Source organism: Panicum virgatum, chromosome 9N, assembly GCF_016808335.1.
Source record: "Panicum virgatum strain AP13 chromosome 9N, P.virgatum_v5, whole genome shotgun sequence".
NCBI lineage: Eukaryota > Viridiplantae > Streptophyta > Magnoliopsida > Poales > Poaceae > Panicum > Panicum virgatum.
The window spans coordinates 25,874,117-25,900,402 of NC_053153.1; the positions used below are offsets into that span (position 1 = coordinate 25,874,117).

At 45.8% G+C, this 26,286-nt stretch overlaps 1 protein-coding gene and 1 non-coding gene across 2 annotated transcripts; both read left to right on the forward strand.

Moving 5' to 3' along the window:
* Positions 1 to 2,071: 2,071 nt before the first annotated feature.
* LOC120693608 lies at positions 2,072 to 2,177 on the forward strand. The gene has a single exon (XR_005683067.1). It is a non-coding gene; the product is annotated as a small nucleolar RNA R71 (small nucleolar RNA).
* A 14,431-nt stretch (positions 2,178 to 16,608) lies between these two features.
* LOC120689670 (glycine-rich cell wall structural protein 2-like) lies at positions 16,609 to 17,600 on the forward strand. Its single transcript, XM_039972031.1, has one exon. The coding sequence runs from the start codon at positions 16,609 to 16,611 to the stop codon at positions 17,314 to 17,316; it is 708 nt and encodes a 235-aa protein (XP_039827965.1). The 3' UTR covers positions 17,317 to 17,600.
* The last annotated feature ends 8,686 nt before the right edge of the window (positions 17,601 to 26,286 follow it).

The window sequence follows — 26,286 nt, forward strand, 5'->3', positions numbered from 1 at the left end:
CTCTGTTCTGAGTGAACTCAGAAGTTCCGGATTGACAAACCCGGAAGTTCCGAGTTCACCTACTGTCTAGTCCAAATCTGGAAGTTTCGAATTTGAAACCCGGAAGTTTCGGGTTTGGCAGACAGTGAATTTTATCCGCTGCGTTTGAGTGAAAATTTGTAGGTGCGCCTATTCACCCCCTCCCCCCTCTAGGCGACATCAAGGTCCTCTCAACTCTCCATACCTTTGGTGTTGTTGTCGTCGCCTGATGGAGTTCCTGACGATGACACCTTCTTCCGCCATACTTTCTTCGTGGCGGGTTTTGTTTCGATCTCTTTCTTCTCCGATTCCAAAAATTTCTTACGCTGGATCCTCCATTTCCCATTCCTGTGGTTATGCACCCTGATTTTATCATGAAGTTGTAGACGTTCTACGAATTCGACGAGGGCATCAATTGATGGGTTTGATGGCTCCTCCAGCTCTTTCTTGGATTTTCACCAGTTGACTGTCTTGACCTGGGAGCATTGTTCGACCTTCGGTCGGAAGGCGAACTTCTCCATCTGCCCATTGATGTTGAGCTGGATTTTACCGGCTCCCACATCAATGTGAGCATTCGCCGTGCTCAAGAATTGCCTCCCAAGGATAAGACGGGTCTTGGTATCGACTTCCATGTCAAGAACGACGAAATCAACAGAGATGAAGAAATTCCATATTCTCACCGGAATGTTCTCCGCAATCCCCACTGGATAATAGACCAATTGATCCGCTAGCTGCAAGCACATGGCGGTCGGAGAAAGCGCAAGATGGTTAAGTTTATCATGAACTACCTTGGGCATGATGCTGACGCTTGCTCCAAGATCACAGAGAGCGTGTGTGAAGTGTTGGCTCCCGATTGAGCATGTGATCGTGGGGCATCCTAGATTCTTCTTCTTCTCCAGGAGAGGATCGAGTATAGTTGCGTTACACACATTTGTGAGTTGCACGACCTCGGTGGTGGGCAAAGTCCTCTTTTTTCCAAGGATATCCTTGATATACTTGGCGTACATCGGAACCTGCATAGCGTCTAGAAGCGGTATGTAGACATAAAGCTTCTCAATTACTTCGACGAACTTGCCGAATTGTTCGTCGACCACCGGCTTCCTTATCTATTCCGAAAATGGTAAGGTAGTTGTATCGTGATACTCCCGTAAAGTTCTAGGGGGTTCCATAGTTGCTTCCTGGCAGCAGTTGTGTTGGAATCCTCGGCCTCCTCCTGTTCTTCGTCTTCAATGGAGGTATTGCTAGCAGTTTAGGTCTTCCGTCGAGATTCTACATCTTTAGGAAATGGTGGCTCCTACATGGACTTACTAGTCCGCGTAGTCACCGCACTAACATTTTCCTTCGGGGGGACTTCCGGTTGCCCGAGCAGTTATTCCGAGTTAGTGTTAGGACAAGATGAGGCTAACTGGGCTACTTGAGTTTCCATCATTTTATTAAAGCTCAGTTGATTCTTAATAATAGAATTGAGCCCCTCTAGTTTCGCGTCCATTGATTCAAAAATCTTGTCATTAGCAAGAAATTTTTTACTAATGTTGTCATTGATTCGTTTTTGGCCGTACACTAGATCTTTTAATGTAGGTTGAAAATTGTTATTAAAGTTCATACCTTGCTGTTGGCCAAAGGGGAGGTTGGGCTTGGAGTTCCAACCCTGTTGGGGATGAAATCCTGAATTGTTGGAATTGTTCGTTCCAACGAAATTCCCTTCCTCCTGAGTGAGCGGGTAAGAGTTGCCCATATGTCCGATCTCTCCACAAGTCTCACATGTCATGCGAGATTCCATAATCTGGCTGGCCTCCTGGTGCGGAGACTGCAGCCTTTTCATGAGAAGGTCCATCTTGGCGGCGAGAATATCGACACTACCGATATGGTGAATTCCCTTGTGGGGTTGCTGCCTATCTCCTTTCCAACTCTGGTTGGCAGCAATCTTCTCCACCAGCGCCTTCGCTCCAGTGATGTCGAGCGCCAGAAAAGAACCACCCGATGTTGCATCAATGTGATTCTAGGCTGGCATGTTCAGGCCATGGAAGAAACTCTGAATAATCAGCCATTCTTCCATGCGTGGTGTGGGCATGCTGCGATGTATTCCTGAAATCTCTCCCAGGCTTCTAGGATGGTTTCATTCGGGAGTTGCTGAAATCGGGAGATCTTGCTCCGAATGGCATTCGTCTTGCCCACTGGGAAGTACTTGGTCAAGAATGCATTAGAACAGACATCCCAAGTAGCGAAGTCTGCTTTATTGGAAACAATCGAAGACGGACGTTAGCCATCGTAGCGCCTCTGTGGTTGATGGTACTACTCACTTCCAGGAAATTCTGGAGATGAGCGTTGGCATCCTCAGATGCCTTACCGCAGAAAGGATTTGCTTGAACCATGTTCACCAGTCCAGACTTGAGCTCAAAGCCATCATTGCCTTGGTCACTGTTCATTCCAGTAGCGATGTGGCTGCTGGATGGGACATAGTCCTCACGAAGAGTCTTAGCCATGGGTGTTGCTGAAGTGGATGAACTGGGATTCCAAGTGAGTCTCTTCTGAGGTGGGACGACGCGGCATCTCACAGTTCTCCCAATTCTTTCTGGATTCGGATTGAAGTTTGATGATAGATCGAAACTGGCCATGCACTGCTCTGCATCAATCAGAAGAGAGAGAGAGAGAGAGAGAGAGAGAGAGAGCACAATGGTAAACCCGCTAAAACTAGCGGTGATAAAACAGTAAAGTTTATCACACAATTCTACGATAACTTAGCCAATTGCTTCCCCGACAACGGCGATAGAAATACTTGTTGGTGTCTCTTATGCTCAATATGAAATGGTATTTCATAAGCGCACAGAATCACTAGTGTAGCACTTCACCATGGAGTATTCTAGGGTGTCATGAAAATCCTTAGGGAAGCACTATGGTAAAGTATATCGTAAATCGTAGTGACAACCTCTATTGATTATATCGACCGACTAATTCAGTAGGGGTAAGCCAGATAAAACGATAGGATAAATGGCCAAGCAATGATTGTTTAACACAGGAAACTCTATACCTTAGAGAGGTTGCAGCTGGGAGGACAACAAGTGAGAAAGTACACCTGATACACTTCTAAACTACTGAGCTAGCCTCGCTAGAACAGACCTAAACTTCTTCCTTGATGATGAGAACCTTGAGCTTATTTTGGCGGCCTCAAAGAAGGACTCAGATTGGGATGAGAAGGGAGTCCAACGACAGTTGGCAACTACTGCTATGAAAACACCCAAACGTGGTTGACTACAAAGATCGGACAAGGCTGTCACCACTTGCCGACTACCATTGTGATACCGTGGGTTGGAACACACTTTCTAGCTAGTACTAAGTCAGACACCACGTCTCCACTCGTACTAAGATTTCTCTTGAGGCCTTCCAAAGAAATCCCCCTCAACCAAGCAAACTAACTTGAGCTCACTAGTCTGGGCGAGAAAACCCATAAGACAAGCTCTGACAAACAAGAAGGATAACTTAAACTGAACTAGAGGTAAAATACTTCCGCAGACAAGTACTCGTACTCGGAAAGGTAAATAATGACTTGCGGAAAGTAAAGCTGACTCGAAGTAAATAAAGAAGATTACTTATAATAATAAAGTCAAAGGAAAAGATACAAGAGCTTATACCAAGCTCCGATGACGACTGTCGATCCCTGAGACAAGCTCGACTCGACTCTAACTCCCAACTACTAACCTACTCTAGAAATGAGAGAAGAGAGAACTACTTTTGGTGTGTGTTAGAAGTGAGGATGGGATGCCTATTTATAGTAGTTCAAGGTCGGTAGGCCTGGTACTGCAGGTGTACGTTACCCTTGCTTGGCTTCGACTTCAGGCGAAAGGGCATCACCAGAGGCTGATAGGCATAGTTATTAGAACCGGACCGGCAATCAAACCGCTAGCATGCTCGGTTCACTGGTTCATTGGTCTGACTGGTTGAACCAACGGTTCAAAACGGTTCAAATAGATTAAGTTTAAGCATACAACACACGGCACAAAGTGGTGCATTGGTAACTTCCATGGCTGGAAACGAAGCATATGGGTTCAAATCCCCTGTCCGCCCACTTTTGCCCATTTAATATCCCGCAGGCGCCCCTCTCCCTCGTGTTCCTCTCCCTGGCTCGGCTCAAGGCCGGTTTTCTTTGGTTCAATTGAATAAAAACCGTCCGGTTTTCCGTAAAAACTGCCGATTCAATCGGATATTCCTCGGTTCGCTTGCAGACTGATCTCTTTACGTGGACCGAACTGACGGAGTCTTCGGTTCCCGATTCAACCGACTGGACCTGCCGGTCTGGTCCGGCCCTAATAATTGGGCTGACAAGTGGGGCCGGGGAGCCTCCCCTAGGCCGACCAGCCTGGGGGTGTTGCCATCTGGCCACCGCCTTCAGATGGATGCTCCTGATCCCTCCTGGATATCGGTTCCATTGGTGCTTGGTCCAAAGACAGTTTTCTAGGTCAGTCGACCCGGGAGAGGCCGGACGGCCTACCTACGGAGCCCGTTGGCCCTCCGTTTTGCCGACGTTGTAGATCAACACTCCACATTACTCCAGGGATGGGTATCACCGATGTTTGCTTCTCTGGGCACCGACTTATGGGTCCTTTCGGTTGATGCCCATGCCTTTCGGGTCCACCGAATGAATCATGGGCCAATCCCTGGTTTAGGGGCATTGTGAGCATGTCACGGTTCTCCTGTAGCAAGGATCCACCCATGTATGTTGAGGTCTTAGGGCGGCCGGCACGGTCGAGGCTGGACGGCCTGGATTTTCTCCGTTTTCGTCCATTTTTGGGCTGTGATCTCGCAAGTCCAACTCATACAAAACTTGTGGAACTTATTAGAATTAAATAAAATATGCATGAAACATAGTGCAAAAGCTCATTTTATTCCCGAGAAGTTGACGGTCGGAATGTGAAATAATGGTCGTCAACAGTGATGTTGCTGGTTCTAGTTCTGCTACTGCTGTTGGTTTTAGTGCCGGGCTTGGTGTTTCTTCCTCCTTACATAGGAGATTATCTGATAGTTCTTTGCTGCATGCCGCTACTTTTTTATGCTACTCTAGCTGCTACTTTGAACTGTCTGACTACCTGAAAAGTGATACTGTTAACCAATTCGACAATTGACTTCAACATTTTAAACTGGTGGCATGAGCATAAACCACTACAACGAATCACAGCAACCCCAACAGCCGAGCACTGTCGGAAAATATAGGGAAACTGTCGGGACTGTTATTTCTTGACAGCTAGCTGTCGGAGATTACCTGTCAGGGTTGCTCTATCGGGAATAGAAATTAAACTCTGACAGCCTTGTCGGTGCTGAGTTTTTCCAACAGTGAGGACTGTCGGAGAAGCATTGTCATATTGACCAGGATGGGTGTCGGCAGAGACTGTTCCATGACTGCACTATCGGATAATAATGCCCTCTTTCCCGATAGCCATCACACCATTTTGGCTGAAACAAACAACGAGAGCAATGTTGGATATCTATTCCCTGACAGGGCCCCTGTCGTGGAATTGTTTATTGTCCTCTGACAGCATTGTTGCCCATACAATTATAGCAAGGCCCCGTATCAAAAAAACTATGACAGCACTGCCATAAAATGGTTTTGTATCATTGAACTTTTTATATTTCCAAAATATCCATATATTTGTATCAAATTGAACTATCAGCTAATGGACACCTAACACAGAACATATCATAATAATCATACATGTTCATGTAACATTGCAGATATCAAGCAGTATAGAGATATCATGTCCTTGCATCATTAGAGAATAAAAGCAAAGTTATGTTTGTAGTCTTTCACAAGTAAATAAAGAATTTGAAATCTAACATTTAAAACAAGTGATAGATAAACGACTAATATTATCTACGGATAAGTTCCAATATGACTAAAATGTTACTGCATCCTATTAGAAAAAATCATCTCCTCCATTGTCAGTTGTATCCCTGTCCCTCATGTGGCTGCTGTGATAGTTTGTTGTAGGAGTCCATTGGTCTCTGATGGAAGGTCCCCACATTCTCTCCAGTACGTTTGTAGAACTTCGTTGCATTGATTCCTGCAAAAAGAAAAGCCAAGAGCTGTGAAATCATTAAATCTTGTGCACTGATGAATGAATAAATTCAAATGACTTGACAAAGATTTGTTATTATTACCGGCTGAAAAGTGTTCTGCCGGGCTGAATACCGGAAGGTATTTCCATCCATTCTCTGTAAATCTACACTAGCAGAATTGTTTCCACTACCATCCTTCACCAAAAAGAAAATGCATTGGTGCAATTTCTTACCAGTACATATGTGGGACAATAATGAAGTGTAGTAAAAACATAACAATAGCACATTGTAACCTGTTGATAAGGCATTGGAAAAGCTTGTCCAGTAACATGTCCAAATGAATTTCCATTCATTTGATGTGGCACAACATTTACAGAGTTGATATCCATGCCGCCCTTCAGACAATATTTAGAGAGTGGTGCAAGATCTTTCAGATTTATGATAGGTGACACTCAAGATATTTTAGGGTCAGACAATGCACTCCTTCACTATTAGCACTTGGACGAGAAAATGCTAGATTGACAAATTCTTGTGCTTTTTAGCACCAATTTGAATTAGGACCACTAACACTCCAATCATCATACATCCACCTACGATCCCTGCTCATAGGTGCTTCTGTTATTTGCAAATCTAACATTTGGATGAAATTAATAATAACAAATGTCCAATGTTGCTCTATGTGCATAAATTGTAAAATTTCCAAAATCTAATACGCAACTAATTAATCACAGCATTGGAATATCTTAATTAATAAAAATAATTCAAAGGTAGCAGTAAGCTTAAGTCCAATACAACTGCATTATGGTGGGGAAGAAAACCCAAACTCTATCCCAGCTAGTCAAAATGCCACTAGAATCTGAAGTTATGCATATGCCAAATTTGTACTAGTAAAAAAAAACACAATTGTGTGGCAGATTTACTCACATGCTGCCCAGCGACCTTCGAGTGATCAAATTCAGAGATGGGGTCAACAGGTATGTGCAGTTGATATCTGCCTGTATTTAAGAGTAAAAGTTACACACAAACAAACTATCGAAACTTAGATATGTTGATGCACATATTTAATTCATCACTGTTAGAAGAAAAAGAAATCTAATTAATGGAGATTTTGTATATTCACAAGGATCTAATAATACCTCGCTACAAGAATTCACCAAATGCCCAAGAAGAAAAGGATTCGATCAAACAATTACTTCAGGAATGCACCTAAACTCCAATCTGTATGTGGCTGTGACGGACAATGGAAGGAAAGTGCCTCCTTGCAATCAACCCAAGCGAGGGAAAAAAGCAGCGCCTCCCTACAATCAACCCAATCGGGACAAAAAAACTGAAGATGATCTCCTCGCAGGCGCCACCAATGCGAGTCAGGGCAGAATCAAAGGGTGCGACGGTGGGAGTTGCGATTCTAAGAAACCCTTATGTCCCTTACCTCGAGGACTTCTGGGGGGCGGCTCAGGGAGGGAAACGAAAATTTCCTTCACATATACGGGGGACAGCGGTTAGTATCCCTAAACCCTCGGAGCACAACTCTTAGGGATGGAAACGAGATTTATTTTGGCGGGGAATAGAGGAAATTGGTGCTCCATTGCCCTGTATCGCTAGCAATTGGCGCCATCCACAAGGATATGGGTGTGGTTTCTCCCGTATCTCTGCTTTTGCTAAAGTTTTTTCACCCCGAATCTGTGAGTTGGAGTCCAAGTTTAATAATATGTTGCCTGGGACATTGGAGTCGGATCTATCTTTCCTGTCTATACAGCTATTAATAATTTTCTAGAAGGATACATGGTTGCATAAAACATATAGGTGAAACAGTTTAATGCAAAAGGAATATTATATTGTCTAGTGCGATAGGATTTGTATCGCTCAAGTAAATTTAACCAAAAATTCGTGTTAAATTCATGCGTTACAAATAGTTTGTGAATCTTGCAATGATAATTTCAATTCAATCATTCAATCATTTTTCAAACATACTAAACCTTCACACACGCGCACGCATCTCACACACGCACTCACTCACACATAGACATGAGCAGTTATTTTTCATGCTGGACCACGTGTTAGAGATAGATCTCCGAGTATCACAATGAAACTATCTGCAAGGAAGATAGAAAGTCAGACTCCAATTAGGATTCATATATAATCCTACAAGAACTCTACCCTAACTACTAGCATGTAATCGACTAGTATTCCACCCTTGGAGTATATAAAGGATGGCAGGGGTACTTAAATCGGCAGAATCAGCTCAAGCCTAAGCTAGGGCAACTCAACACCCAAGCGTAGAGCGCAATATACAACATTGCAAATATAACGTAGGATATTACGCTTTACGTTCAATTTCCAAATACGGCAATTCCTCACCAAACAATCTCCTACTTTGAAGTATCCCTAGGTAAGCTGGCGGTAAAAATAACGACACCACACCCTAGAGGTTTCACTCTATTTTAGTTGAAAATAATTCAAATAATAAATAGTCGGATCGGGCTGGGGCTGGCCTGAAATTATTTGGAATCTAGTTTCCTCTTACTAGGCTCAGCCCTATAGCAGGTGTGGACAGGCTAACATCGAGCAGTTTCAGACTGGGTCCATAGACCGCCAAACCAAATTCTAAAATGTTCAAAATTAACAAAAAAAATGAAAGTTAAGAGTTCTTCATCACATGAGAATTTTAAAAGATTTAAAAAATATATAAATATCATGGTTTAACTTTTCACTTAAAACATCTAAATATACAAAGTAGATTTATAAAAGCAACATTAAATTCACGAAAATATTCTAATAGGTTCAAATTAGGTCTAATATAGCATATTTGGAATTTCAGCTTTACTAATTAAGACACAGATGTAAATAAATAATAAAAATTTTAATGCTTAGATAATTTAAGAGTAAATCCTCTTTGGTTTGGCCTGACTAATTGGAATGCCTGTTCATCTTGTTAAAATAAAATAATTTCTATGTCGAGGTCACCGACATTGGCTCCGTTCGGCTGGTCTAAATCCGGCTGCTGGCTGCTCTGGCGGGCTACTGCATGGCTGCTGCTAGCTCCAGTCAAAAGCAGTTGCCAGCAGGCCAGCCGAACACAGTGATTATGATAGCGTCGTGGTGAGGGTATCGGGCTCCAACGATAGGTTGCTTGTTCAATCCCCTCCGGAAGCACATGCAGCCGATTTTTATTTTGTAAGATTGAATCAAAGGTTTCTGTAGCTTCCGTAACTCAATTGCAATTCCAGATAATGTGGCCATAGATAATCTTTATCCATAAAAGGGTGTCGAGGCCATAGATAATATGAAATTAATTAACCTTGAAGAAGGGTATCGAGGGCAACTACAACAGGCCTGTCAACAGTGGCAGATCTACAGGGGGGCTAGGGGGGCTCTAGCCCCCCTACCACCTGGGACACCCTGGAGCCCCCCTAGAATTTTTTGCGCCATCAATGGAGGAAGGGGGTGCTCAGGACTTCAGGAGCTCGAGGAAGAAGAAGCTTCAGCCCCCCTATACTTTATTCCTGGATCCGCCCCTGCCTGTCAACAGTGGCGGATCTACAGGGGGGGCTGTAGTCCCCCTACCGCCTGGGATACCATTGTCACACCCGGTTTTAAAAACAAAACCGAATGCATAGCTATATGTATGCCAGGATCAAGTTTCATACATATTGAGACATCATAAGTGAATAATCAGTAACAGTATCATGAAAAAGAGAAAAAAACAAATAAAAGACTATCAGAGTTATACAGCTTATCCTGGAAACGAAGGCTTCATACTTCACAGGCAATCGACTGGGGGTTGCGTACGCCTAGAACTCAGCATCATCTTCAAAAAGACTTCATAAACCTTCTCCTTCTGAGCAGCAATAAGCAAGGGTGAGTACACTTATGGTTGGTACTCAGCAAGGCCACAAGAAATAACCAGAAAATGATTTAATTCCATCTTTAAGTTTATTAATCATGTGAGGGTCCAAGCCGCTCTTGACCGTGAGCACGGCTAACCGGTTAGTTTTAACTCTGCAGAGGTTGTACACTTTCACCACAATTCGCGTAAAAGTTCCGAAGAACTTTGAACCCAACCACGCATATGTGCTGATCAGGCACAATACCACACTTCCGAGGTGTGATTGCATAGGGACGCTACGAGGCCTTTACAAAGAATTCCTATATGTATGTGTTGGTCCCTGCCGTGCGGTCCCTCAGAAGACGCAGCTTCCTTCACCCGCTCCACAACACAAACTCATAACCACCAAGCGGAACAACCCCAACACAACATATAGTTCATCTAATTACTTAGCCAAGACCAGAGCCCATTAGTATTGTGGTTGTACGGTTTTCTTGGGTGGTTCTCCATGTTCCAATTAAATCATATCATCTTGTGAATAAAGCATAGATAGAAAGATGGTTAGGGTCACTTGCCTTTCTCCAACGAAAAGCTACTCTTACTGCTCTTCAGCTTTTGCTCACTTGGAACTCTTGATCTTTAACTTCGAACAACGATCCTTCTACTCGGAACAATCTTCGGGCAAACATACAAAGCAAACAACAAGATACATCTAAGAACAATACACCAAAACAAAGAAAGGCTTCAAAAGAACATACTAAAGGATAGAGCTCGCAGCTAAGGTTATGAGAGTGCAAGAAACACGGAAAACGGAGCTAAAACGGCGATTCTATGGAATAAACGATGCTTCAGGGATCTAGTCGCGATTAACTAAAAGGTTAAGGACTAACAGAAAAGATTTGCAAGACACAGAAAACTGTGCTCACAGAGGATAACAAGGTCATAAAACTATCGCACACGTTGCAAGGATCACGTGAGCGTGAGAATCGATGAAAACGGAGTTAAAACGTGAAAGATGTGGCTAAAACAAGGTTCTAGGGGCTTGTTTGTAAAGAAACAGAGCTTCCAGGGGCTAGATCTGAAGAAAACAGGGGCTAAAACGAAATTAAACCTAAACTACAGGGGCTAACATGCAAAAACACGAGTTCTGGACTACGGGCATGATTTTTCTAAAGATCAGGGGTTTTACTGTAAAGATTTGGACCAAAACCTAATTAGTTTTGTATAGAACGAGACCGCGGGTTGATTTCGGAAAACGTAGAGGGCTCTTTTGCAAAAACACCAAGGCTGACCGGTACCTGGCTTGTTTGACTCGGGTAAGATCTAATCTGCACCGTTGGATCTAGATCTGACGGTGTGGAGTAGGTCAGAGCGGCTCGGACTAGGCTCAGCTGGGTCGGCGGCTCGGCTTGGACGGCTGGCGGCTCGGAGCGCGCGACTTAGGCGAGCGAGACGGCTCGGCGGGTCCGGGCGGGGCCGGTAGCGGCGCACGGTCGCCGGCGGTGAGGGGCGCGGCGGCGGGTCACCGGAGCAGATCGGAATCGGCCGTCCGGGGCTCGATTTCGAGCGCGGCTAGGTTGGAAAGCGAGCGCGCAGCACGACGGACTCGAAGGCGGAGCTTGCGCGGGGTAGGGGCGAGCAGAGTAGGCTTGCGGTGGCGTAAGGCGGAGGGGCGGCGCCGGCGAGCACGCCCGGCCGAAACGGAGCGAGAGGGAGGGAGAGAATGGCCCTGCGGGCTTCACTACCTGGGTGCGAAGCTTCGGGCAGCTTGAGGTCGACGGAAACCACGCGGCACGGCGGCGAGGGGCGGCCGAGGCGCTCCGGCGAGCTAGGGTTTCACGCGAGGCGGCAACGGCTGCGACTAGGGGATCAAAGGGGCACGGGGAGACGCTTTATAGGGCGGGGCGGGGCCACCTTGGCGTCCGCGCCAAGGCGCGGACGGCTCGGCGAGGAATCAGGGCGCGACCGGACTCGGGGAGAGACCTGGTCCGTCCCGATCTAGGGGATGACCCCGACAGGCGGGCCCCGCCTGTCGGTGGGCTGCGGGAGGGGGAGGCCGGGACGGGCCGGAGTGAGAAGGTGGGCCGGCGGTTGAAGTTGGGCCGCGGGAGAGAAAGGGGGAAAGGAAACGGGCTGGGCCGGCTGAGGCGTTTTGGGCCGAAAGAGGCTTTTTTTTTCTTTTGCAAGAGATTCAAACAAATTCAATTTGAATTCAAATTCAAAGAATCCAAATTCAAATTGAACCACAACATTAAAACAATGCAAGGGTAGCATGAGTGCAACACACAATCCAACTTCATTTTAATTTTTTTTAATTCAAACAAACTTTATTTATTTTTACTAAATTCCCTGTGAAGAAAAGAAAATGTTGAGAAAATTTTAAAACTATGAGAAAATTGTTGTTTTATTTTTAATTTTAATCACATCCTGAAATTCAAAAATTTCAGGGTGTGACAACCATGGAGCCCCCCCAAGAATTTTTTGTGCCATCAATGGAGGAAGGGGGTGCTCAGGACTTCAGGAGCTCGAGGAAGAAGAAGCTTCAGCCCCCCCTATACTTTATTCCTGGATCCGCCCCTGCCTGTCAATTGTAAGAACAGAATACGCAATAGCATTGGCACAGCATGATTCATGGGGGGAGGTGTGCGGTCAAGGAAAACAAACCCGACAGGACAGTCACACGTGTTAACATCAACTACAACAGTATTGTCGATGGTATTACAAGTGAGAGGCCTGTTGCCTACTATTTTTTTGTACGTGATAGCACTCTTGCATATTACTTTGGCTCTCGTAGAAAATTGCACCTGGTGTAGTGAACTAATATATCCTGTTCTTTTAATCCTAGCTAGTGATGTTATGACTGTGCCTATTTCTACAATATCAAAAGAATCTGCTGTTAGCACAACTGGCAGGATCATTGAGGAGCGATGACAGCGTCTACGCCCTGAGATGATGGAGATGCTGGCTCTGGTGAAGGATTGGGAGCTAGGAGATGCAAGACTTTGTGATGCAGCGAAGAATCAAGAACTTGAAGATTCTTTATTTCCAGAATTTGTATCTTGCTGAAGAATCTATGTAGTAACTGTTGTAATGGAACAATTTAAACCATTATAATGGAACAATTTAGAGTTGGCAGTACTCTTTTCCTTTATAGGGTTATCTCCTCATGAGGTGGGAGGTATTAACTACAAAAGGTTTTTAATGATGCAGCAAATAGTAACAACTCAATTTAGTCTATGTTGTTCTCAATATGTTTGTTTGAATTTTTGGATGTGTATGTTTGAAAGTTTGGATGTGTAAGTTTTAATCTGTGAAAATTTAATCATTTTGCTTGTGAAATTGAGATAGACGGTGAAATTTTGAGATTGTGATGTGATAAAAAGGTTGACGAGCCTTGGGCCAGCATGGCACAAGTAGGATTTCAGGCCCATCCGGCATGGCCAACAGGCCTTTGTGCCTTGCCTAGGCCGTGGCCTCGGCACGTGGGCCGGCACGATTACTAAATCGGGCCAATCGGGCCAGGCCTCATGTCGGGCCAAGTCGGCCCATGCCGTGCTGTGCGGGGCGGTCCGAATGACCAACTATAATCCCATGCATGGTGGTGGTAGCGTGTATGCATGTGTGTAGCTGTCTCGCTTATCCTGAAAGTCTCCCTTCATTTGGCCGTTTGCAGACACACAGAAACAGATAGCGTAGTGGGCGCTCACGAGCTCAAGCTGCCGCCACGCTAAGATGTTGGCAACAGCCGCAACAGCTGCTTTTGGGACGCGTTTGCATGCTAGTCGTCAACGACGGACGGAACGGAAGGCAGAGTGCCCTCAATTTAAAATTGGCTTCAGTCAAATACTGCTGGCTGCCGCACAAGAGAATTCTCGGCATCTTGCTGCTCAATACTTAGAGAGATGTTACGGTGCTTGAAAGGAACTACTGATTCCTCCCACTGCAATTTATCTGGAGCGTTTATTTTAACAACATGTGCTTTATTTTAATCCGGGGTAGTTTAGTCATTAGACCTCACCTGCTCCGAAAGAGAGAGAATAGGTAAGGATGTCTCGACTAGTGCAGCTGCGAAGGGATGAAAGATTTCTTCTGCCTTGTTTATTCGGTCCGCATCACATGAAACCTCTTACCACCGTACTTACAAGCACCGTAACTAGCGTCACACGCAAATGGAGAATGTGACTCCTAAAACCCCCTTAGTACTGGATCCGGACCCGGTACTCACAAACCGGGACTAGTGCCATTGGTTATTACTCCCTCCGTTCTAAATTCCTAGTTCGTTTTGGTAAATTTAGATATACAAATTATGTTATATATACATCTAGATAAACACTATGGGCACGTTTGGCAGAGCTCCGGCTCCTCTGGTGGAGCGGATTCTCTGGTGGAGCTGGAGCCGTTTTGCAAAACGTTTGGCAAAACAGCTTCACCGGTTGGATTGAGGTTGTAAAATGTCTAAATTGCCCTTCTCTTTATTTTTCTCTTCTTTTTTCTTCTTTTTTCCTTTTCTTTCTCTTCCTTTTTTCTCCTCTTATTCTCTTTTTCTTTCCCTTTTCATTCCCCCCCCTCCTCTACTCTTATCGATTCACTCCCCTCCCCTGTCCTCGTCACCTTCCTCGCGCCCCCTCTGCTCCTTGCGCCTCCGTCCATGCCTCCGCAGCACTCTTGTAATGAACATGGCACCATTTATGCCATTTCGAGTGATTTTGGTGATTGAATGACAACGCAATCAATGAGACTAATATGATTGTTAAGATGACCATTCTCAGGCTTTTAGGTTCAAGTGATGACAAAGACAAAGAGAAGATAGGCAAAGTTAGGCCCGAAGGGCTGCCCCTACGGGGGTTCCGCTACCCGGTTAGCGGATGGGGGTCGAGGGGGAGCCGCCCCTCGCGGGTCTCAGGGCAGCTCCCTGAAAGCACCGGAAGAACCGACGCATGAGCATCGGTGCATCCGATGGTTGTCAAAAAAACCGACGCCATGGTATTTTGGTGCAGAAGGGAATCGAAGCCAAGTCAGCTTATAGGCACCGGATGAACCGATGGTTCAAAAAGGGACATCGGTGCATTGGGCGTACTGTGTTCCAGAGATGATGCAAGTCGCGCAAGAGCCAAGTCTTCAGCACCGGTTGAACCGGTGAAGCATCGGTGCATACCATCGGTGTAATGACGTCAGCAGAAGAGGAGAATGCTGCGAGTGACCGGTTTAACCGACGGGAAAGCATCGGTTCAACCGGTGATCACTGTGTCAGCTGTCAGGAGTTCAACGGCTACTTCGGGTATTAGAGTGACTAGATCAACCGACGCTACCCCAGACAGAGGCATCGGTTCATTCGATGATACGCAGATTTTCTGCTGGCCGTTAGAGCAACGGCTACAAGACTTGGTGGCCTATATATACACCTCACCCCGGCCATTTGAAGTTTGCTGGAGTTGCTGGACATCCCACACACACCCAAGAACATCTCCAAGCCATACAAGAGCATCAAGATCATATCCTTAGCCCTTAGCACACTTTGAGAGTGTTGTGTAAAGGTTAGCTCTTAGTGAGTGTGATTGCAAGGCCTTGAGGCCTTTGTGCTGTGGTTCTCTAGTGAACCAAAACAAGAGCTTGGTGCGCCGGTACCTTGGAGCTTTGAAGCTCGCCGGTAACGTCATCGACCCTCCGACTTGGTGTGGAGCGGTGACGACATCTTTGTGCGGGGGACGTGGAGACCCCCATCCTTCGTGGAGAAGCTCCTTAGTGGAACCCGGGGCTAAGGTGACCGTGATTGTGTTCATGGAAGAGACTTGGTGGCCGAGTAGCAATACTCTTAGTGAGTGCTACAACCGGAGTATTTGGTTCCCTCTAGTAGCAGTTGGTCTATTCTCCTGGATGCAACCAGTGTAGTCTCTGTTGCAACTGCAAGATGGGTGTATGTTTTACAGAGAATGCACTCACCCTCATAGTTGCAATTGTGATAGTTCTAGGTACAATTGGATTGTGTCCATTTGCAACTCGGTCAGTTCGTGATGCCACTAGTTCACATCTAACTGTATCCGGGTCGGTCTCAGTTGCAACAGGTTCATGTCCGAATTGCAATCAGTTTCTACCAGTAGCAATTGATTTGTTCTTGCAGTTGTATTTGGTGTAATCTCTTGGTTGCAACTACAGGATGGGTGCATTTTGTATAGAATGCACAATGTTACATTTTAAACTCAGGTCGTCGCCCATTGTTACACTAGTGTTCGCTGTGAACCTAAGCAATTGACCGACTTCACTAGCAAGTTGGTTCACTTGACAAATAATATACATGTTTGAGTCATCCACCATATATACAAAGTTACAAATATGCAAAACGTTATGAGCTTTCCACCTTAATAAGTATGATACATACACGAATCTTCCTATGAAAAAAGGGCATTGAAACCATACGCAAAGTAAAAGAAGACAAAAAGGTACAAAAGGAAGGCATGATTAAAGACCAAGCAAGCAGCTAATCTCTTTCCAAGTTGAACCCGTGGTTCAAAAACAAATCAGTCCACGAAGCCCATGAAGGGATCCTCAAGCATCATCACAAATTAATGCATGGTCAAAAGATCAAGGTTTTAAGATACTTCAACCATGCATGGCCTCCGATCCTGCACTACAAATAACCATCGAACCTCCCATTAGCATTTCATCTCATATTTCCCTCTTCCCTCCATATACCTGCTGCTTAGCTAGCTTAGCTCGCCATGGCTACCGGTAAGCTCTTAGCTGCTGCTCTTATTGTCCTGTTAAGCATTGGAATAACCAATGCTATTAGGGTGGTAAACCATGCCACTGCTGATGGCCAAGGCAGAGGTGGGGGTGGCGGTAGCGGAACCGGAAACGCCTATGGCTCAGGCTCTGGATCTGGCTATGGCTCCGGCAATTCCTATGATAGTACTTCTCAGGGTACTTCTTCTGCTAGTGGATCTGGTGAGGGTTCTGGTGGTGGCGGTTGGCAAGGTTATGATCAATATGCCTCAGGTCACGGAGGAGGGGGTGCATCTGGCTCAGGCCATGGTGACTCCGGTGATTTTTACAGTAATGGGGCTTCCTATGCAAATGGGCGTGGGGGCGGCGGTGGCTCCGGAGGAAGTTTTGGCAACGGCCAAGGGTATGGTGATGGTTCAGGAAATGGGCAAGGTTCTACCTACAGCAATGGACCATATGGTTCAAGCGACGCCAATAGTGGAGGAAGCGGAGGTGGAAGGGGTGGTGGTCATGATGGTGGATTTGGCGGTGGTTTTGGCAAGGGGTCAGGAAGCAGCAATGGAGCTACTTGGGGTGGCTACAATGATGGCACTGTCAGCGAACCACCACAAGCGGTTAGCGAACCACCACAGGCGGTCAGTGAATCACCACAGGCGGTTAGCGAACCACCACTGGCAGTCAGCGAACCACCACTGGCTTATTAATGTCTTTTATTTTGGTGCAATGTCAGCCTTGGGTGACATGTAGTTATTCCGTTGTTTGAGCATATATATTTTTCTACAAATAAACCATGCCATCTGTTAGTTACAACTTACGTCTAGGTTGTACTAATTAAATGTGGGTATGATGCATGCTGACCGATGTCTCAAAGCATGTTTTAGTTGTGATTCCTTAATCCATGGATATGAATGCTTTGCTTTGATCAAGAGGTAATGAAATTTGATTTGCTTGGATATTAATAGAAAAATCCATCTATTTTTATTGTGTTCATGGTTCGCCTTGGTCTGATTTTGTAACTCTGTTGAAGGCTCATTGTCGCATGCAGCCTCCGGAATTCCTAAAATTTTGTTTTTAAAGGAGCGAGAGATACCCAAGAATTGATCTAATTGAGAATATATCATTTTTTTTGTTGCATTTCATGTACATCTAGGGTAATTTTTGGTTCAACCAAAATTAAGTGTATCAATATAACTTCTTCTGGTTAGAAAAAAATAATAAAATTATTGTACACATATGCTAAGGTGACCGTACATAATCTCTCTTAAGATTTTTGTGATGCATACTAAACAGGCTTTTAAATATTGTCTAATGGTTACGATGTCCTTTTAATTAAGTAATTCAGGAGGTGTATGGATTCAAGTGCTAATTCCCCAAGTTGTTAAACGTTAAAACTAGTCTATCCAAACAGAAGTGCTAATAATAAGGTGGGCTAAACTTTAGCTAAGAGACTCAAAAACTTGTATGAATACAAGTAGGTGCTAACATCTATCATTCAACCACTACTCCAGAAAGGATCTTCGGTCCAACACATTAGTCCTAGTCGCCGTTGTATTCGGGACTAATGAAGGCTTTAGTGGGTCCAACAGCTAGAGGGCTGCAGGGAGCTTTAGTCCCGGTTGGAGCTACCAACCGGGATTTAAAATTCATCCTTTAGTCCCGGTTGGTGGCTCTAACCAGGACTAAAGAATTACCCTTTGGTCTCGGTTGTTTGCTCCATCCCGGACTAAAAGGGTGTTTAGTCTTGGTTGGTGGCTCCAACCAGGACTGAAGGGTCCTTCATGGGTTAATTTAAAATAAAAGGAAGGCATCCCATCAAAGTCACATATGATGTAAAGGTGGGGTTGTAATAAAGAAGTTGCGTGCGAGGCAAGATATCTCGAGTTCAAGTTATGCATGGGTCGCGCATAATACAATTTTTGGAAAAATTGGATCTGTACCATTAAAAGGTCCTAAAGTTAGATTTATACCATCGTGACCCACGTGTAATTGACTCATGTGAGCCCCACATGTCAGTTTGTGTGTATATATATACTTTGGAATCTTTTAATAGTACAGATCCAATTTTTCTAATATTTTTTGTCTTCCACATGTCCTTTAGTTCCGGTTATTGGACCGGGACTAAAGGATCTTGACCTTTAGTCCGGAATTCTAGTCCCCATTTGAAAACCGGGATTAAAAGGAGTTGCCCGGTACTAAAGGTCCATTGTGTACTAGTGAACTTTAGTCCATCCAAAGGTACCCTCAATCACTAATCATCTTTAGTGAGTCTACCGGCGATACGAACTTGACGCAGCTATAAGAACCGAGACCATTCCTTGCTAATCTTGAGCTTGGTTGTCTCTTTTTACGATAGCAACCTCCTTCTCTGTACACGAGGCGGCTCAGGCTTGAGAGACGGCCCTACTAGAAATTTACTGCTAGTTGGCACGTTAGGACCTTGTTCAACAAGCCGTCTGTCTCCTCAGCAGATAAGGCGATGGATGGTGTGGATGCATGATGAGGACGCAAAGTTGAACAGCCCAGCTAGCTGTTTGTCTTACAGGCGATGCTGATCGACGGAGTGCGTATCTTGTAGACTAAGAAAGTAAGAATGATGCAGCATGTGCATGGGCCTTATACTCAGCCACTATACTACTGCTTCTTTTTTTTTTTGAGTCACTAGCGCTGCCCATTATAGGCCCGCACTGGTATAGAAGTTACAAACACCATCAGGGTGGATCGATAAACCAAACGTGTCTACCTAGACTAGCATAAATAGAGCTTCTAGTTAGCCTGTGAGCATCCACGTTGGTACTCCGGTTCGCGTGGACAATCTCGAAAAAGAGAAAATCCTCCTGCCTCGCTTTGATGTCCCAGATCACATGGCCATAAATCCCCATCGCTTCCTCCTTGAAGCTTCTTACAATATTATTGCAATCACTCGCCATCCTGACCCAGTGACCCTTTACAAGCAGAGATCGCTGGCCAGAGCCAGTCCCTCTCCCTGCATGCCACGGCTTCCAGCATCTCTGGTTCTGTTGCACCCGCTAGTGCCCACTACGTAAGAAACGATCAAAGAAGACACTCTAATTGGAGACACATATTTCGGAAGCTTCTCCAAAATAAATTCCCAGACGCGTCTTTATAAAACGCGTCTCCAATATGTTTTCCCAAGCATTCGGAAAACAAAACGCGTCTCGAATTAGCATTACCAGAGACGCGTCTAGATAAAACTGCGTCTCCAATATAGTTATTGCAGACGCGTAAAACCGCGTCTCCAATGATTATTATTGCAGACGTGTAAAATCGCGTCTCCAATGACACCACATCAGTGACACAAATTTGCAAACGGAAAATGATTTCGTCTCCAATATGCTTCTATCCGCGTCTGCAATTAGGGATTCTGACATAGTGGTCAACGCAGAGGCTCCTAGAAAATTCCCATTGGAATCTCTAGCTGCTGGCGCCACCGACCCAGTGCTCAGATTTTTTGAAACGGCTGCATCAACATTTATGTTGGCAATCCCAGGTGGAGGAGGTAACCATCATCTACTGTCGCTCGCGGCGCTTGCTTCTTCTTTTCTCTTGGGGGCACAGTCAAACCCAAGTCGGTCACGAATCTATCCACAAAACTGTGAGTAAATAAAGGGCTCTGGAAAGAATTTTCAAGCACCGCTGTCCTTCTAGCATACCAAATTGCTCACATGGTAACTGTTACCTGTGTACCGTCATCACCTGGTAAAATAGAGAACAATTCCATCAACCAACCCCTGGCATCCTTCTCTTGAATGGTCCCAATGTTCTCCACTACCTCCTCACGTTCAAGAGCCCATACACATTTTGCCAAATTACACTCCTAGGAGTGCATGCTTCCAAGAGTCAGGCTCCCCACAAATTCCACACGAATTCTGCATTGCCATATTCCTGTGGTTAAGAACATCACCCGATGGGCGGGAGTGATGCGCTAGCCGCCACAGGAACACTCAGATTTTAGCTAGTATATTAACCTTCCAGATCGCTAACCATTCTTTTTCTGCTGCTCTTGCATCAGATGTGCTCGATCTGTCCTCCAGCCAGGCCCTTATTCTTTGCCTATCGTCCACTAACATTTTGTATGCTGATCGGACTGAGAAGCTTCCTCTCCTTTCATAGTGCCAGGCCCAAAAATCCTGCTGCCATCTCATGATGACGGGAATGTTGCATATTACCTCCACAACCATGGGAGTAAAAAGATTTGTAACTTCTGTTGATCCCATGAGGTTGTAGTCGGATCGATGAGTTCGCTTACTTTTTGTGGTGGGTTCGTCCTAGCCCTCGGCAAGGGACGAAGCAGACCATCTCTTGGAAGCCAATTCATACTCCATATGTCGATTTGCCAAATTAGACCCTACTTTAAAACCTCATTCCCCAATAGCGCACCATATCTAAGAGGGTGAACCTCCCACCTCAGCCTCTAGAAACTCCACCTCCCCAAAATAAACAGCTTTCAGGATTCTTGCACTTAGAGAGGTCGGATATTGCAGTATGCGTCACGCCTGGCAAGCTAGTAAGGCTAAATTAAAAAGCTCAATGTCCCTAAAGCCCATGCTGCCCCATTGTTTTGGTTTAGTCATATCGTCCCACGCGACCCAGGCATGTTTTCCATTTACCATCTTTACTACCCCACCAGAAGCTGCGGAGAAGACCATTTATATGATGGCATAGGCCTCTGGGTAGCGTAAAGCATGACATCGAATAGGTAGGGGTCGCCTGCGCCACCACTTTGATCAGCACTTCTTTGCCTCCCGCAGACAGCGATTGCTCAAGCCAACCCTGCACTTTTGTCCATACTCGGTCTTTTAGATATTTGAATGCTCCATTAACTGAAGAACCAACATCCGATGGCATCCCCAAGTACTTGGCACTCAGATACTCGTTGTGAACATCTAGTAGATTCATGATCTCTTCCCGTATACCATGTCGCAGCCCTTAACAAAGTGTATAGAAGACATATCCATATTTACTTGTTGGGGCGAGGCCTGGCAGTAGATGTTGAGGACATCAAGGATCTCCTGAGCATTCTCCCTATCCGCCTTGAAAAACAGCAGGCTGTCATCCGCAAAAAGAAGATGGCTCACCCATGGAGCTGATGGAGCCACTTTAATTCCCTTGAGTACCGATGACTGATTTCTAGATTTTATGAGGCACGAAAGGCGCTCTGCTGCTATCAAGAACAACTAGATGGAGATCGGGTCCCCTTGATGAATTCCTCGAGAGGGATTGAACTTTTCTAATCTTTCATTGTTAAATAATATTGAGAAAGAAACAGTCGTAACTAACCTTATAACCATCTCCACCCAAATTCTGTGAAAACCCAAACGCATCATGATGGCCTTGAAGTACTCCCATTCGACGCGATCATATGCCTTCTTCATATCAATCTTTAATGCACAACACCTCTGATCACGGGCTCTCTTGCTCTTCATAAAATGGAGACACTCATATGCCGTGATAATATTATCGGTGATGAGACGGCCTGGAACGAAGGCCGACTGCTCCTCCAAAATAATCTCTGGAATGATCATTTTCGACTTGTTTGTTACCACCTTTGAAGCAATTTTATATAACACATTACATAAGCTGATTCACCTATACTGTCCTAACTCCTCGGCATTTGCCACCTTCGGAATCAGAACAATCATTGTGTCATTGATCATGGCCGGATCATCCTCACCTTTCAGCAACCTACGCACCACTTGGGTTACCTGCTCCCCACACAAGTCTCAGTGCACTGGAAAAATGAGCCGGGAAGCTGTCAGGCCCATGGGCTTTCGTCATAAACATTTGGAACAAATCCATCTTCACCTCTTTCTCCTCAATCGGGGAAATAAGCTGTTGATTTATATCTACTGTCACTTTAGGAGGCACAGTATCCAGAACCTCAGCCACATTTTCCACAACCTCTGATATGTACAAATCCTTTTAAAAGGACATGGCAAGATTCGGGAGCCCGCATATCCTTACACTGCGTTCGGCAGGCTGGAGCTGGAGTGGTGTGAGAGAAAAATACTGTTGGGCTGGCTGGAGCTGGAGGCTGGAGCTGGAGCGGTGTGAGAGGAAAGTACTGTTTGGCTGGAGCTGGAGCAACAAGCCGAACGCAGTGTTAGTGAGTTGGCCATCAGGCTTTGTGATTTTATTTTTCCTTCTCCTCTGACTCGCTCTTAAGTGGAAAAAAAGAGCATTCTTATCACCTGGTGACAGCCACTAGATCCTCGACCTTTGCTACCACATGATTTCCTCGCGGTGATTGAGTTCAACAATCTTATCTGTAACACCCAAATTTAAACTTGTTTGAATTCAAATGAAATTTGTTCAAATGGTGTTTGAGTTTGAAAAAAACAAAATAAACAAACTCTCTTTTCCTTTCCAACCCAAACCAGCCCACCATCTCCTCTCCTTTTTTTTCTTTTTCCCGCTCGGCCCAACATCCCAGCCGACCCAACAAGCCCAACCCGCCTCCCCTCTCCACCTCTCTCTTTGTCTCACTTCTAGGTGGGGCCCGCCTGTCGGCACCATCCCCTACCTCCGGCCACCTCTCTCCCGTGCCGCAAGCTCCGCTCCCTTCCTTCCCTCGCGTCGCGGCATTTATTTCCCGTTTTACTCCGAGTTTGAATACCCCTTAAGAGCCGTCATCACCCACTCTCGCGCCCCCTTCCCTCTCGCACGGAAACGCCGCGGCAATCACTGCCGTGATTGCCGGCCACCGAGCTCGCCGCCCCCTCCCTCGCTCATGGCCGCACCAACCCCTCACTCCCTCTATAAAACCCTCACCCAAGCTCACTGCTCTCCCCTTTACACTCCATGCCAACGCTCCCTCACTCACATTCAACAGCACCGTGCTGCCGCCTCTGAGCTCTGCCGCTCAGAGCGCCGCCGCCGTCGATCCGCCGTACCGCCATGCCCCTTCGCCGCCCGTTCGTCGCCGAAGCTAGGTGAGGTGGTGAGAAAGCACCAGCCTCTCTTTTTCCTCTCTCTCTCTCTCTCTCTCTCTCTCTCTTGCTCTATCCCGGCAGTGATTCCTCGCCGAAGCCATCACTCTGCCTCTCGCCGCCGAGCACCCACTTCCGGCCACCGCCGCACCTCCTGGACCCCTTAGCCGCGTTCGCCGTCGCCCCCTCTCCCTCCCCAGCCAAACCCCGCCTCGAACCTAGCCCCGGAGCACATTTTCGGTGTACTCTGGTGGTCCGCCGCCGCCTCTGCTCGTCGCCGGTGCGTAGCACCGCCCGCCCGAGCCGCCAGCTCCGCCCAGCGCCGAGCCACGCCGTCACCAGAGCCGCCAGCCATCCCCGCCGAGCCGTGAGTCGACGCCTGAGCCGCTCGACCCGTTTCGCGCCGTCGGATCAAGATCCGACGAACGAGATCAGTCCAGATCGGGTCAATACCGGTCAACCCGAGCCGCCCCCGTCCTTTTTCCTAAAGAGCCTCTGATCTTTAGGGAAATCAACCTGCAGTCCTGAATAGTTCAAAAATAATTAGGCTTAAGCCCTTTCTTTTCTGTTTAGACCCCTAACCTTTCCAATATTAGAACCCGCCGTCCAGGAGCACCATTTTTGTGTGCAAGCCCCTGTGTTTAGTGTTTAATTAGGTTTTAGCCCCTGGTTTCTTTGTAGCTAGCCCCTAGAAGTTTAAAACTCTCACAAACAAGTCCCTAGTGCACTGTTCTAGCCATATCTTTCACGTTTTAACTCCGTTTTCAGCGATTCTTGCGCTCACGCGATCCTTGCGTCGTGCTCAACTTCTTTTTCAACTTTTCCAGTACTGTTTTTACTATTTTGTACTGTTTCTTATTTTGTATTGTTTGTTTTTCTTGTGTGATCGTGTAGACGACGTGCCGTCCGTGGGTGAACAAGAGCAAGCTTACGAGGAAGATTTTCAGCAGTTAGCCGAGGAAGGCAAGTGGCCTTCCCCCTCTGAGTTTTATCCTATTAACATCATGTTAATTCACTTTACTTTATTATTATATTGCATAAACTTGATGGGATAGCCACTAAGGATTTACCTAGTCTTTTCACCCAAACCTTGGAACACCCGTTATAATAATTTTGTTGGGTAGAATTGTTTAGATGCTTTATCTTGGGATGGCTATGGTTATAATCTTTGAAACATTAAACATGATTTTATTTATGTTGTTATACTTGTTTTATTTACAAGATCATGTTGGTTAATTGGAACATGGAGAACCACCCAAGAAAATCGTACAACCACATTGTCACATGGCTCTGACCTTAGCCGATTAATTAGGCGCGTAGTTAACTGATGGCCTTACCGAAAGGGCAAGGAGGGGGTCGGTGCTGGGGTATAGCCCGGTCCTCTTGGGGTGGCAGCCTTTGCTAAGGTGCTAACCATTAGGGAGGGTTATGGTCCACTCCGCTATTGAAACTCTAGCGGGCTGTTGGTTCTCTGCGTGTCTTTGTAAAGGCTTCATAGTGGACCCCTCGCCACTCACCAAAGGAAGTGTTTAAGGGCCTTGCAAACCCGGGCGACACAGGGAAACACGAATTGTGGGGAAAGTGTACAACCTCTGCAGAGTGTAAAACTGATATATCAGCCGTGCTCGCGGTCATGAGCGGCTTGAACCCTCACATGATAATTGAACTTGAAGAATAATTAAATTATAGTTCTTGGTTATGTAATGTTGGTTCTTTTATGATCTTTATGCTTAAGTGGGTTGGTATAAACTTATACCTAGTAATTAGGTGCTGCTAATAAAATTTGACCAACTAAAATGCTAACTGCTATAAACTTAGTCTTTCCTTGATGGCCTTGCATCTTCACCCCACTTGCTGAGTACCAACCATAAGTGTACTCACCCTTGCATAATTGCTATTCAGAAGAGAACAATGAAGTGGAGTACTTCAGTGACTTTGAGGAGTTCTAGGAGCATTCACCAGTCATTGTTCCTGTGGGAGTTTATGAAGATATGCTGAAGACTTCATATAGGTTATCGGTGAAACATTAAGACCTTCGTGTCTATCTATCGGAGTGTGTAATAAAGTACTTATCTCCTTTTATTTACATTGTTGAAACATTGTCTTTGATATATTCACTGATGACGTCTTCCATACGTGTGAAACTTGATCCTGGCGTACATATGTGATACATCTGGTGTTTTTTTTTTAAACCGGGTGTGACACTATCCGTGATTTTCACCTCAGCGTGCAATGGCGGATCTAGAAATGATTAAAGGGGGTGATTTCTTATTCCTCTCCCTCCCTTTCTTCTTCCTCTCCTTCTTCCTCCTCCTTTCTTCTCAAAAATGGAGGGGGAGGGGCTCAAGGGGGGCTCCATTGTTTTTTGGGGTCTACCCAGTGCTGCATCTGCCACTGTCAACGTGGGATGGCCCCGTCCGCGAGGGATCAACATAGAGCCTTTCCAGCTCTTCTTTCAGCTTCTTTAGTTCAAGAGAGACATGTCCGAAGCTGTTTCTCCCCTAGCCAGAGAGACCTTTCGCCACCGTCGCCAGCTTGCCATGCAAGTCATGCAACGTCATCGCCTTCCCCTCCTTCTGCCACAGATGTGCCATTGATGAGGCGAAGTCCTGATGTGTCTCCCACATAACTTCGTATCTAAACAACTTCTTCCTCACCATTCTGTTCGTGCATGTGTCCTGTCGCTATCGCAAACGAATGGGCCCATAATCCGAAGCTGCTGCCACA

Coding starts and splice junctions, on each gene's coding strand:
- LOC120689670 (XM_039972031.1), top strand. CDS start 16,609: ATGGCTACCGGTAAGCTCTTAGCTGCTGCTCTTATTGTCCTGTTAAGC.